At 39.5% G+C, this 13,093-nt stretch overlaps 1 protein-coding gene across 7 annotated transcripts in view; it reads right to left on the reverse strand.

Moving 5' to 3' along the window:
• Phka1 (phosphorylase kinase regulatory subunit alpha 1) overlaps positions 1-13,093 on the reverse strand; it is a 110,129-nt gene that overhangs the window by 20,251 nt on the left and 76,785 nt on the right. For all 7 annotated transcript variants that reach the window (XM_040744275.1, XM_040744277.1, XM_040744278.1 and 4 more), the window contains 5 exons: positions 12,149-12,288; positions 5,179-5,335; positions 4,558-4,637; positions 1,879-1,957; positions 1,609-1,738 (listed from right to left, as the gene is read on the reverse strand). In XM_040744275.1, coding sequence (XP_040600209.1) covers positions 1,609-1,738; positions 1,879-1,957; positions 4,558-4,637; positions 5,179-5,335; positions 12,149-12,288 — 586 coding nt within the window. The remainder of the gene's footprint in view (positions 1-1,608; positions 1,739-1,878; positions 1,958-4,557; positions 4,638-5,178; positions 5,336-12,148; positions 12,289-13,093) is intronic.

The following is a 13,093-nucleotide window of genomic DNA, read 5'->3' on the forward strand; positions in this document are numbered from 1 at the left end:
AACTTTTTTAATGAAGAAAAAGTTATGCTGTGGGAATCTGTCCCATACCCCAACCCCCTTATACTTTAGGCATGTTTAACTCACAGCCTGTAGTACACATGTAGGATCTATAAACCTATTTAAATTTTTTGAGATGTTTTTGGAGATATAGTCTCAGCATATAGCCCTATGTAAACCAGGCTGGTCTCAAAATCACAAAGAGAACTATAATTAAAGGCATACAAATTGTGGGTTGTTTTTTGTTTTGTTTTGTTTTTGAGCTGGGGTATACTCTGTGTAGCCCCAGTGTCCTGGAACTTGCTCTATAGACTAGACTGGTCTGCATTCTTCTGTCTCCCAAGTGCTGGAATTAAAGACATGTGCCACCACTATCCTTCTCTGTTTTCTTTTTTTGTTGTTGTTATTTTGAGGCAGGGTTTCTCTGTAGTCCTAGCTGTCCTAGAACTCACTCTGTAGTGAGTGCAGGTTGTCCTCGATCCACCTGCCTCTGCCTCCTGAATGTTGGGATTAGTGGCATGTGTCACCACTACCTGGATTTTTTTCAAAACTCAATTACATGGCCCTCAAGCACAAACTTAATAGGTGACCAAGGTTGTATATCACTATCAAGGTTGGATATATCTGTATAGCTTCCTCAGGTCCCAATTATTTTCCTAACTACAAATGTTACACTGGCAAACCTATAAATAATTATCAAGTCATATTTGTTGTGGAATATTTGTTTTCATTGTGAAGATGTGTCTTTGCCAAGGCACCTTTGATGGGGGAAGTCCTTCTGTGTATATGTCTTGTCCAACTGGTTGATTAATAAAGTACTGTTGACCAATGGGGAAGCAAGATAGATGGGACTAGGAGTCAAAGAGGATTCTCAAAAATGTAGTCAAGAGTGGGGAGTCGCCATGTGATCCCGGGGAAGAGAGAACATGTCAGGATACTGTCCTGGGAAAGATAAGACCTTATAGAAATATATATTAGTAGTCATGGGTTAATACTTAAGACAGAACTAGCCAATGAGAAGCCCTGGACATTGGCCGATAGCATTGTAACAATAGAGTCTCTGTGTGTTATTTAGGGTTGATGAGGCACTGGTAGCAGGCTGGCGGGAAGAATACACATTACTTACCTTCTGATTGGTTTAATAAATGGCTGAATGGTCAATAGCTAGGCAGGAAGAGGTTAGGTGGAACTCTGGGGATAGAGAGGACTCTGGGAAGAATAAAGGTGGAGTCACCAGCCAGACACAGAGGAAGCAGGATGGGTAGTAAAAATATGAGGTAATGAGGCTCATGGAAGAATGTAGATTAACAATGTGGGTTAATTTAAGTTATAAGAAGTAGTAGGGCTGGGCGGTGGTGGCACATGCCTCTAATCCCAGCACCAGGGAGGCAGAGGCAGGCAGGTCTCTATGAGTTTGAGACCAGCCTGGTCTACAGAGCTAGTTCCAGGACAGCCAGGGTTGTTACACAAAGAAACCCTGTCTCGAAAAACCCAAAAAGAAAAAAAGTAGTAGTAGGAACAAGCCTAAGCTAAGGCCAAACTTTCATAAGTCCATGGATCTTCACTAGAAGTGAATTCCACCTAAAATTAGTTACTAAATTAAATAAATACCTGAGCATTGAAGAGAGTGGGCCAGTTCTGTTGCCATAACTTGTATGATCAGACCAATTCGAAGTCGGAACATTTCAGCAAAGAGGCCGGGCTGAGTTCTCATATACATTGCAAGATATACCATTATTTCCTGTGTATAGAATGGATATAAACAAAAGTTACAGCATATGTGTCACAAGGTCTATTTTGTTGCCTTTGTATATTGTCAGGTCAATTAAAAACAAATACTAAAATATCAATTGCCAGGCAAGGCTTTGTAATGCTGCCCACCTGTGTAAGGACTGAAATGTTCATGTCTCCTTCACTGGCTTCATCTATCAGCTTAGTGAGGGCCTCATATGGTAGAGGTCTAAGGAAGAAAACAGTGAATAAAGACCAAATTCTAAAATAATGTAACCTAAATATAGTTTAAAAATTAAAAACTCAGCCGGGCATTGGTGGCACACGCCTTTAATTCCAGCACTTGGGAGGCAGAGGCAGGCAGATCTTTGTGAGTTTGAGGCCAGTCTGGTCTACAGAGAAAGTTCCAGGACAGCCAGGACTGTTATACAGAGAAACCCTGTCTCGAAAAACCAAAAAAATTAAAATTAAAATTAAAAACTCAATGTAGGTCCAAACCACTGCTACAACCCTTCACCACTTTTAGTTATTTCAAAGCAAAAAGCTCATTCATTACCTCTGAGGCCCCATATAGCCATATTAACATAATTTTCATTTAAAACTCACTCCTTGATGTCTTTTCAGACCAGTCTTTATATGGTTAATCTTTAATATGTGACAAGAAAGCATACTGGCTATTTTTATGCTGTGCCCTTTGGAAAACATTTTATTACTTTATAGTCACATCTTACAGGATTATGCTGATCTTTCAAATAGTTTCATTGGTTCAGTACAGTTGCAAACATATATGCAGACACATACATACATTCACATTTGTGACCTTTCTGTGAGTGGTCTTTTTGTTGTATTTTTTGGGGAGGTGGTTTGCTTGTTTTACATAGGATTTTGCCATGTAGCCCAGGCTGACATTAAATTGTTGATCTTCCTGCCTCGGGTCTCTGAATGCTGGAATTAGAGACAGACATCACAACATCTGGCTACACCCGTGGCTCTCTCATTGATGTAAGATTTTATTTTTAATTGTGTCTTTGTGTGTATGTGTGGGGGGTGGTATGCGCAGAAGAGTGCAGGTGCCCTCAGAGGTCCAGAGGTGTTATTCCACTCCCAACTCCTCTGAAGCTGAAGTTGCAAGGAGTAGTGAGCTGCCTGAGATGGGAAACAAACTTAGATCCTGCAAGAGCAGTATTCCATCTCAACTGTTGAGCCATCTCTCCAGTCTTGACATGGTGTAGTTTGCAAGAATTTGCCAAAGCATTATTCTTTTGGAATGCCTACAGTGACACAAAACTGATCTTATTTGTGATACAAGGTTCTGTTTGTTAAAAACAAGGCATCACAGGTTAAACTGCATCTTAGCATTCATATGTTGAAATTCAAAGCTTTAGTACCCCAGAGTGTGATTTTAATGGAAAATATGCTATTTAGAAGTGATTAAAATGAAGTTATTAAGATCGTTCCTGATCTAATGTGACTGGTGTCCTTATAAAAAGTGGGAAATTTGAACATAAAGACATAGATATGATGAAAAAATAAGAAACATAAGAGGAAAACAGCCATGTACAAGCCAAGAAGCCTAAAATAAAGTCCTTAACAGCCTTCAGAAGGAACCAACACTTCTGACACTGTGAAACTGTCATAACCTCAATTTCTGTTGTTTGAACCACCCATTCTGTGGTATTTTGTTACTATGGCAGTCCAAGCAAAGTTAGCCAAACTATCTTCCTAAAGTATAACTAAGACTTTACTTGTCTCTGTAAGCCTCTATCCACAACTCTGAACTGGATCTCATAGGCAGCTGAAATCATACATATGAACTGGGAATGAAGTGGTGTAAGAAGATTGAAAGTCTAGGGAATACGGTGAGACTGTTTCAAAAACTAATCAATAAAAAATCAACCCTAAGTCAGGCAGTGGTGGCACACACCTTTAATTCCAGCACTAGGGAGGCAGAGGCAGGCAGATCTCTGTGAGTTTAAGGCCAACCTGGTCTACAAAGCTACACAGAGAAACCCTGTCTGGAAAACCAAAGAAAAAAAAATCAACCCTTTTTTACTACTCTGGTTATTGAAGTAGAACTGACAGGCTGGCGGGTGTGTGTGTGTGGGTATGTTGCTTTTAGATCATTCTTTTATAGGAAACCAGACTGATTTCTGATCACTTACGAAGTTAGAATCCCTCTAAAACATTTCTTACAAATACAATCTGCTTGTATAAATATTGGCACTAGAATAACATAAAATTAAATCGACTTTATGCAGATGAGCTTTATTGGCATGGCTAATGATAAAGTGATATTCATGTGTAGGAATTAAACTTCTACTGTAGCTGTTCCATTCCTCACTCCCTCCAGCCCCAGCCTATCCTAGGGGACTACTGCTAATCAGAAGCTGCATCCCACTGGCCAGTGGCAATAGGTTGATAGTTTTCATGCAGACATACTACTTCAGGATGCCCATTTCCTCTTTCAACGTTGACCTTCACATGTTTGATGCCTTCTTCAGCAGCGTGAAGCTGCATCAAGAGCAGCCAATGCATTAGCCACAGACTTTCTTCTATTTCTTTTCTGACTATGACCGAACAACATTCATGTTGTTAATTCCTAATGTCCTGTGTATTTGTGTGTTTTTAGAATGAGTAGAATAAAGGGATTTAGGAAAAGCCAATAAGAAAATATAAGTATTACTTCCTATAAGCTTTCTCTTTCATTTACTTGTGCCCTGTTATGCAGCTCTGCATATAAGATGTTATACAAAATAGGGCAAGAGAACTATTGTAAGTCTTAAAGGTGCAGAGAAACCTTATCAAAGTCTGATCACATGGCCCACTTACGCAGAGATGGTTTTCTCTCGAGGCTCTGGAGGAAGTCCTACCGTCAGGTGCTTCTGGTGGGAGAGAAGGTCTGTGCAGGCCTAGGAAGAGGTAGGATAGCTTACCCTTTCCAAAACTTTCAGATTTCCAAACATTTTTCTTCTCAGCCCACAAAACTTTACCCCCACTTAACTTACACCAGCACACCAAGCTCTCCTTTTCATGAAACATGATCAGAAGACAGATTTCTAGGAAGAAACCATGAAGCCCTTTCACCTTCTGGAAGGCGGGGACTTTCAGCTTACTGTAAAATCACTAAGATCTCAAATTCTTACAGTTTATAACACCTCTAAAGTCTGTAGTTCTTATGATTCAGTAACATTTACTTGCCATTCACAAATAAAAAGCTAACTGAATAGCAGAAACTTTATGTGTGATTGAAAACAATTAGAAGTTCTGGTTGCTTTAAAAAAGACAATTAGGAAAAAAAATCAAGGCTTATCCCCTGCAGTGCAAAGACTTGGACGAGGATCTCAGGAACACTAGGAAGGTACCTCCTTTTGTGCTATACTCCCAGCACTGGAGTAACTTTAAAAGTATCCCCCATTTAGATTTGGTGTAAATTCAAGAACTTATCAGTACCTCATCAAGTGCCTCCACCTTCTTCCTTAAGATCCCAGAGGTGTATCGGATCAGACCCCAGTGTCGAATTTCACCAACTTTGCCATATAGTTCACTAAGAAGCTCCCTGACAGTAGCACCCCCTTCTTCATACAATTCAGTGTCCCAGTCAGGTCCTCTGGAATTTAAAGATGGGAGTACATTAAACATGTCAAAAATTTTCTTTTTGTGGATATGCCTGTTTTGGTCTCCTTTAGTAGAAAACTATTTACTAAAAACACTTATAAAACTGTAATTAAGAGTCAATCTTGAGCCGGACATTGGTAGCACACGCCTTTAATCCCAGCTCTAGGGAGGCAGAGGCAGGCGGATCTCTGTGAGTTTGAAGCCTGGTCTACAGAGCAATTCCAGGATAGGCTCCAAAGCAATACAGAGAAACCCCATCTCAAAAAACCAAAAAAGAGTCAATCTTGAAATTCAAATATCGTAGACAAAATTTTTGTAATTTATTAGCTATGCTTTGACACACTACATTCTTTTACCCATATCTCAAGTTTCAACATGACTGAAATTAAAAATATATAACTGCTCCAAGTTCTGAAAGCATGCTGTATTTTAAGAATCAACAACATAGAATTTATTTGTGTTGAAAGGACACAGATACATGATTGTTATACAAGTACTGTTACACAAAACAACAGTGAAAACTTATCTGGAATTTGGAATTTAGTATATGATAAATGTAGATTACTTATTAAATGATATTAAAAGCATCAAGTAGCTATCTGGAAAAAGTTGGCTTGGTGCCTGAAAGTCTGTATCTTGGCATATAAATATTAAAGTGCTAAAACACATATGGGAAATTAGCTCATAATGCTGGAAGGAAGAGGATTTTCTAACTATGAAACATAACCAAAAGCCACAATGTGGAGTTCAATAAGTTTACACATATAAAACAATAAAGAGTTCTTAATGAAAAGACACTATATAAAGTGTAGGACAAATTATAAAACAGACAAAATATTTGTAATTAATAGGCCAATTTCTGCTAAAAAAAAGAACTCCAAATAAAGTAAAAAACAACATAAAATTGGGCAAAATAAACATTCGTGCCTCATAAATATAGAAGGCAGGCAACCTCACATGTAACAAGAAAAATTAAAATGAACAATATATCAAGATAACATTTTATTACATCATGATGTTAAAAAGCCCCAAATTAATGTGACTTATCACTTAAACAGTCCCTTGTGGGAGTGAAAATTGGAACAGTGCCTCTGGAGGGCTATTTGCTAATATCAGAAAGAGTCTAACAGGTCTTACAATGGTTAAAGACAGAGTTACCATGAAGCTCAGCATTTCCTCTTTTGGTTATATATCCAAGAGAAATGAAAGCATGTCTGCATTAATGTGGGGACAACAGACCTTGGCCAGAGACCCACTTCCCCATCAGCCTGGGACCAGGCAGCTGTAAGAAAATGTTTACTAAAAACATGTTTACTAAAAACAATACAATGCCCAGGGCAATAAGTTCCTGAAAAGGGCTGGCCGACGGGAACACCCTGACCTCGACCTTTTCCAAAGACTAACCACCTCTTCTGACACACCCAAGTCAGTTTCTAGTGTCAGGGCAGAACCAGCCAGGGGTAAGACAGGGAGCAGAAGCTTTTCTGGAGGGAAGCCTTTCTTGGGAAGTCTTCTTGAGCCTTTTTGGGACCTGCTTAAAGTTTTCTTTACATCGTTGACTGGTCTCTGTGTCATCAATCCTGACACCCTCTGCACATTCTCAGATACAGGCTGTGCAGCAGACGCAGCACATTAACTTACATATAAATATTTATACTACCAATATTCACAAAACATGAAAACTAACGATGACCCAAGTGCCCATCAAGTGATGAATAAAGAAAATATACTCTAACCATACAGGCAGTATTTGCCAGTAATGAAATGATGTACTGATATGTGCTAGAGCATGGAAGACAAGCCATTAAATACTACACTAAATGAAAGATGCTTGTCACATAGGACCACGAAGTGTATGATTCAGTTTACAGAAAAATCTCCCAAACACCAGAAAGTGAACTCATAGTTGACTAGGGCTGGGTAAATGCAGGGATTGGGAGTTGATAGATAAAGGATATACAGTTTCTTTTGGGGTTAATAAAAATATAAAACAGTGGAGAATGATACATAATACTTTTGAGTAAACAAAAAGCAACTGGATTACACAATTGCAGACAGAGTTTCATGTAGCCCAGGCAAACTTCACAGCCAAGGATGACTTTGAATTCCTGATTCTCTTGCCTCCACCTCCCAAGTGCCAGATAGACATGCACCACTAAACCTAGTTAAAAGTACCAACATATTTTGATCTATCAATCAATTTAACTTGTGGTTTAACTATGGAATAAATTCTTTCCATATATATGAAGCAATTTTGGTTAAGAGGTTATTTACTACAAACACTGTTATAATGAATGACTAGGAAATACCCAGTCAAATAAATTATAATATATCTAAATAATACAATTTTACACATCTATTAAGAAAATAAAATGTAGATACCAATGCTCCTACAAACAACCCTAATGTAATTTATTGAGTCATCAACAAAAAGACATGGAAGAGCTGGGTGTAGTGCACACACCTTTAATCCCAGCATTTGGGAAGCAGAGGTAGGGAGACCTCTGTGAGTTTAAGATCAGTCTGGTATACACAGAAAGTTACAGATCAGCCAGGACTAGATGGTGAGACTCTGTCTGTCTGTCTGTCTTTCTCTCTCTCTCTCAGCCCAGTTATGAGGCAAATGGTTGGTCCCACGCGGCTGCCATGATCTGGTACTTTATCACAGACCCCAAAGCAATAGGGACAACCAATCATGGAATCAAACTCCCCAAAACCATGAGCCAAAATAAAACCTGTTTTTTACTTTTTCATATGAAAAAGAACAATTTTATATAGTTAAAATAATCAAATTCAGGTTATTATTTAAAGGCTTTTTATACTTTTTACCCTTGAATAATAGTTAAGGATAACTAGGTGTCTAACATAATACAAACAATATTAAACATGAGTAGAAACCTGATCTTTCATTAGAGAAAAAAATACAAACTGTTAAATTCTTTTTCTTTTTTATTATTATTTTAATTTTAAATAGCTTGTTTTACATGTCAATCCCAGTTCCCTCTCCCTTCCCTCCTGCCACACCCCTCTCCATCCCCCCCAGCCTCCCACCCTATTGCCAATTCCTTCCACATAGGGAATATGTAGAGTCTGTCATTTCACTCAGGGTAGGGTCCAGGCACTCCCCTAAGAGTCCAGGCTGAGAGAGCATCCCTCTTTGTGCTATGGGTACACGATGACTGTTTGTATTCCAGGGATAGACACTGATCCACTGCTCAGGGCCCCATAGGTTGCCCAGGCCTTCTCAGTGACACTCACACTCAGTGGGTCCAGATCAGTCCCATGCTGGCCTCCCCGCTATTGGTCTGGGGTCCAAGAACTCTCCCCTGTTCAGATCAGCTGTCTCTGCTGGTTTTGCCAGCTCATTCTTTGCCAATTTGCTCATCACTCCTCTCTCTCTGTCACTAGGTTCCATGAGTTCAGTTCAGTGTTTAGCTGTGGGTGTCTGCCTCTGCTTCCATCAGTCACTGGATGAAGGCTCCCAGATGGTTATAGACATCAAGTTCATTATCAGGAATGGGCATTCAAGGTGGTATCCCCACTATTGCTTAGCTTGCCAATTGGTGTCATCCCTTTAGATCACTAGAGGTCACACTGGTGCCTGATCTGTCTTCTAACCTATGATTCCCTCTTCCCCCTGTCCTACCCCCCAATCAACCTTCCTGTTCCCCCATGACCTACTCTCTCTTCCTCTTCTCCCCCCTCTCTATTTCCCAGGTCCCACTCCCTCCCCACCCCTTGCCGTGTTCCCCATCTGTTCAGAGAGAGGATATTGCCTCATTTCTCTTCTCTTGGGAACCATGCATATCTTTTAGGTTCTTTCCTGTTTCCCAGACTCTCTATCAGTGGAAGTGCAGACTGGCACTCTCCTGATCCATGTTTAAAATCCATATATGAGTGAGTACATACCATGTTTGTCTTTTTGTGACTGGGTTACCTCACTCAGGATGGTTTCTTCCAGTGCTATCCATTTACCTTTGAATTTAAAGATTCCATTGTTTTTTTTTCTGCTGAGTAATACTCCATTGTGTAAATGTACCACATTTTCTCTATCCACTCTTCAGTTGAGGGGCATCTAGGTTGCTTCCAGGTTCTGGCTATTACAAATAATGCTGCTATAAACATAGTGGAGCAGATGCCCTTGTTGTATGAATTTGCCTCTTTTGGATATATGCCTAAGAGTGGAATTGCTGGGTCTTGTGGCAGATTGATTCCCATTTTCCTGAGGAATCTCCATACTGATTTCCAAAGTTGGCACTCCCACCAGGAGTGTTCCCATCTCTCCACATCCTCTCCAGCATAAATTGTCTTTGGTGTTTTGATTTTAGCCATTCTGACAGGAGTAAGATGGTATCTCAGAGTTGTTTTGATTTGCATTTCCCTGATGGCTAAGGATGTTGAGCACTTTCTTAAGTGTCTCTTGGCCATTTTAACCTCCTCTATTGAGAATTCTCTGTTTAGTTCTGTATCCCACCTTTTAATTGGATCCTTTGGTGTTTTGGAGACTTGCTTCTTAAGTTCTTTGAAATTTTTGGAGATTAGCCCTCTGTCAGATGTGGGGTTAGTGAATATCTTTTCCCATTCTGGCTGCCTTTTTGTCTTGTTGACTGTGTCCTTTGCCTTACAGAAGGTTTTTAGTTTCAAGAGGTCCCGTTTGCTAATTGTCTATCTCAGTGTCTGTGCTACTGGTGTTATGTTCAGGAAGTGGTCTCCTGTACCAACTTGTTGAAGAGTATCTCCCACTTTCTCTTCTAAAAGTTTCAGTGTGGCTGGATTTATGTTGAGATCTTTGATCCATTTGGACTTAAGTTTTGTATAAGGCGATAAACATGGATCTATCTGCAGTCTTCTGCATACCAGTACCCAGTTATGCCAGCACCATTTGTTGAAGATGCTTTCTTTTTTCCATTGTATAGTTTTAGCTTCTTTGTCAAAATTCAAGTGTTCATAGGTGTGTGGGTTAAAATCAGGGTTTTCAATATGGTTCCATTGGTCTACATACCTATTTTTGTGCCAATACCAAGCTGTTTTCAGGAGTATAGCTCTATAATAGAGCTTGAAGTCAGGTATGGTGATGCCTCCTGAAGTTCCTTTATTGTATAAGGTTGTTTTGGCTATTCTGGGCCTTTTGTTTTTCAATATAAAGTTGATTAATGTTCTTTCCAGGTCTGTGATAGGGATTGCATTGAATTTGTAGACTGCTTTTGGCAAGATTGCCATTTTTATTATGTTGTTCCTACCAATCCAAGAGCATGGGAAATCTTTCCCTTTTCTGGTATCCTCTTTGATTTCTTTCTTTAAAGACTCAAAGTTCTTGATATACAGGTCTTTCACTTCCTTGGTTAACATTATCCCCAGATATTTGATGCTGTTTATGGCTATTGTAAAGGGTGAGGTTCTCTGATTTCTTTCTCAGTCACTTCATCATCTGTATATAATAGGGCCACTGATTTTTTTGAGTTTACCTTGTATCCTGCCACATTGTTGAAGGTATTTATCAGCTCTAGGAGTTCCCTTGTGGAGTATTTCGGGTCACTTATGTAAGCTATCATATCATCTGCAAATAGTGAAAGCTTGACTTCTTCTTTTCCTATTTGTATCCCCTTGATCTCCTTTTGTTGTCTTATTGCTGTAGCTAGGACTTCAAGTACAATATTGAAGAGATATGGAGAGAATGGACAGCCTTGTCTTGTTCCTGATTTTAGAGGAATTGCTTTGAGTTTCTCTCCATTTAGTTTGATGTTAGCTGTTGGTTTACTGTATATTGCTTTTATTATATTCAGGTATGTTCCTGTTATCCCTGATCTCTCTAGGACCTTTATCATGAAGGGGTGCTGGATTTTGTCAAAGGCTTTTTCAGCATCTAGTGAGATGATCATGTGGTTTTTCTTTCGCAGTTTGTTTATATGGTGGATTACATTGATAGATTTTCTAATATAAATTCTTTATTGTATTCTTAATTACCAAAAACAAAATAATTTTATGAACTATGTTAAAAATGAATTTGAAGCAGAAGAAAAACCAGTAAAATGGTTATATATCAATATACTTTTCTGTTAAATACTAGTATTAGGTGCTAGAGAGTATGCTTAGCAGTTATAAGCATTTGGCTGCTCTTCCAGAGGACCAGGGTTCAATTGCCTGCACCGACATGGTGGCTCACAGCCATGTATAATTCTATGTATAATTCTAGTTCCAGGGGATCTGACACTCTCTTTTGGCTTTGGAGTACACAGACATAAATGCAAGGAAAACACTCATACACATAGAATAATTAAATAATTAAAAACAAATATTAAAATAAGGAATATTTTAAGCTCTAGAACGGAACTTTTCTTTTAATAAGGTAATTGTCACAGGTATTTGTATAAAATGAAAAGTTGACAAACATGCTATACTGTTGGCAAAAGTTTCTGTCCTGCTAGTAGCTCCCATATAAACAGACTGAGGCTTATATTAATTATAAAAGTTTGGCTGATAGCTCACGCTTATTGTTAACTAGCTCTTGTAACTTAACTCATTTCTATTAATCTATGTATTTCCACGTGACTCGTGGCTTTGCCTGTCCTCCAGCATATCTTGCTCACTCTGTGTCTCCTGGCAACTCCACTGACTCTGCCTTTCTTCTTCTCAGCATTCTCAGATTGGCTATCTCACCTCTACTTCCTGCCTGGCTACAAGCCAGTCAGTTCTTATTAATCAATGAGAGCAATATATATTTACAATGTACAGAATGATTATTCCACAGCATTATACTTTCTCACAATATGGGTATTAAAGTATACCAATAATATCCATCACTTACTTCAGTGAATACAGCATGTAGAGTATATCAGCTTGCTCTTGTAAGCTTGAGGTCTCCTTCAACTGTAAAACCAGTGACTGAAAGTCCACTTCCCCTGACTGGTCTCTAGGAAGATGTACTTCTACACGAACAGAAGGAACCTTTGGAATAAATGATAACAACAAACTAAGCTAACAGTGTTTAACTAGATGATCCCCTAGAATTAATTATCTTAACACCTCTAAACTTTTTCTGTAACAATTTTCACAGTATGTACTCACTCATAAGTGAATATCAGACAGAAGGTAAAGGATAACCAGGCTACAATCTACAACCCCAGAGAAGCTAGGAAACAAGGAGGACCCTAAGAGGGACATACATGGAGTGCCCCCGGAAGGGAAAACAGTTATGATCTCCTGGGTAGACTGGGAGGTGGGGTGAATGGGAGGGGATGGGGGATGGGAACATGAGGGATTAAGAAGACAGAGTTAGGGGAAGGACCAAGAAAGAGAGGGACAGAGGGGGAAAACAAAGAAAGAGATATCTTGATAGAGGGAGCCTTTATGGGGTTAGGGAGAAACCTGGTGCTAGAGAAATTCTCAGGAATCCACAAGGATGACCCCAGCTAAGATTCCTAGCGATAGTGGAGAGGGTCCCCAAACCCTTCCTCTATAATCATATCAGTGACTACCCTAATTGTCATCATAGAACCAGTAACTGATGGAAGCAGATGAAGTGACCCACAGCCAAGCACTGGGCTGAGCTCATGGAGTTCAGTTGAAGAGAGGGAGGAGGGATCATACGAACAAGGAGGTCAAGAGCATGATGGGGAAAACCACAGAGACAGCTGACCCGAGCGAGTAGGAGCTCATGGACTATGTATTGACAGCTGGAGAACCTGCATGGTACCAAACTAGACCCTCTGAATGTGGGTGACAGTTATGTGGTTTGATCTTTGGGTGGGGG

Source organism: Mesocricetus auratus, unplaced genomic scaffold (assembly GCF_017639785.1).
Source record: "Mesocricetus auratus isolate SY011 unplaced genomic scaffold, BCM_Maur_2.0 Super-Scaffold_100003, whole genome shotgun sequence".
Lineage (NCBI taxonomy): Eukaryota > Metazoa > Chordata > Mammalia > Rodentia > Cricetidae > Mesocricetus > Mesocricetus auratus.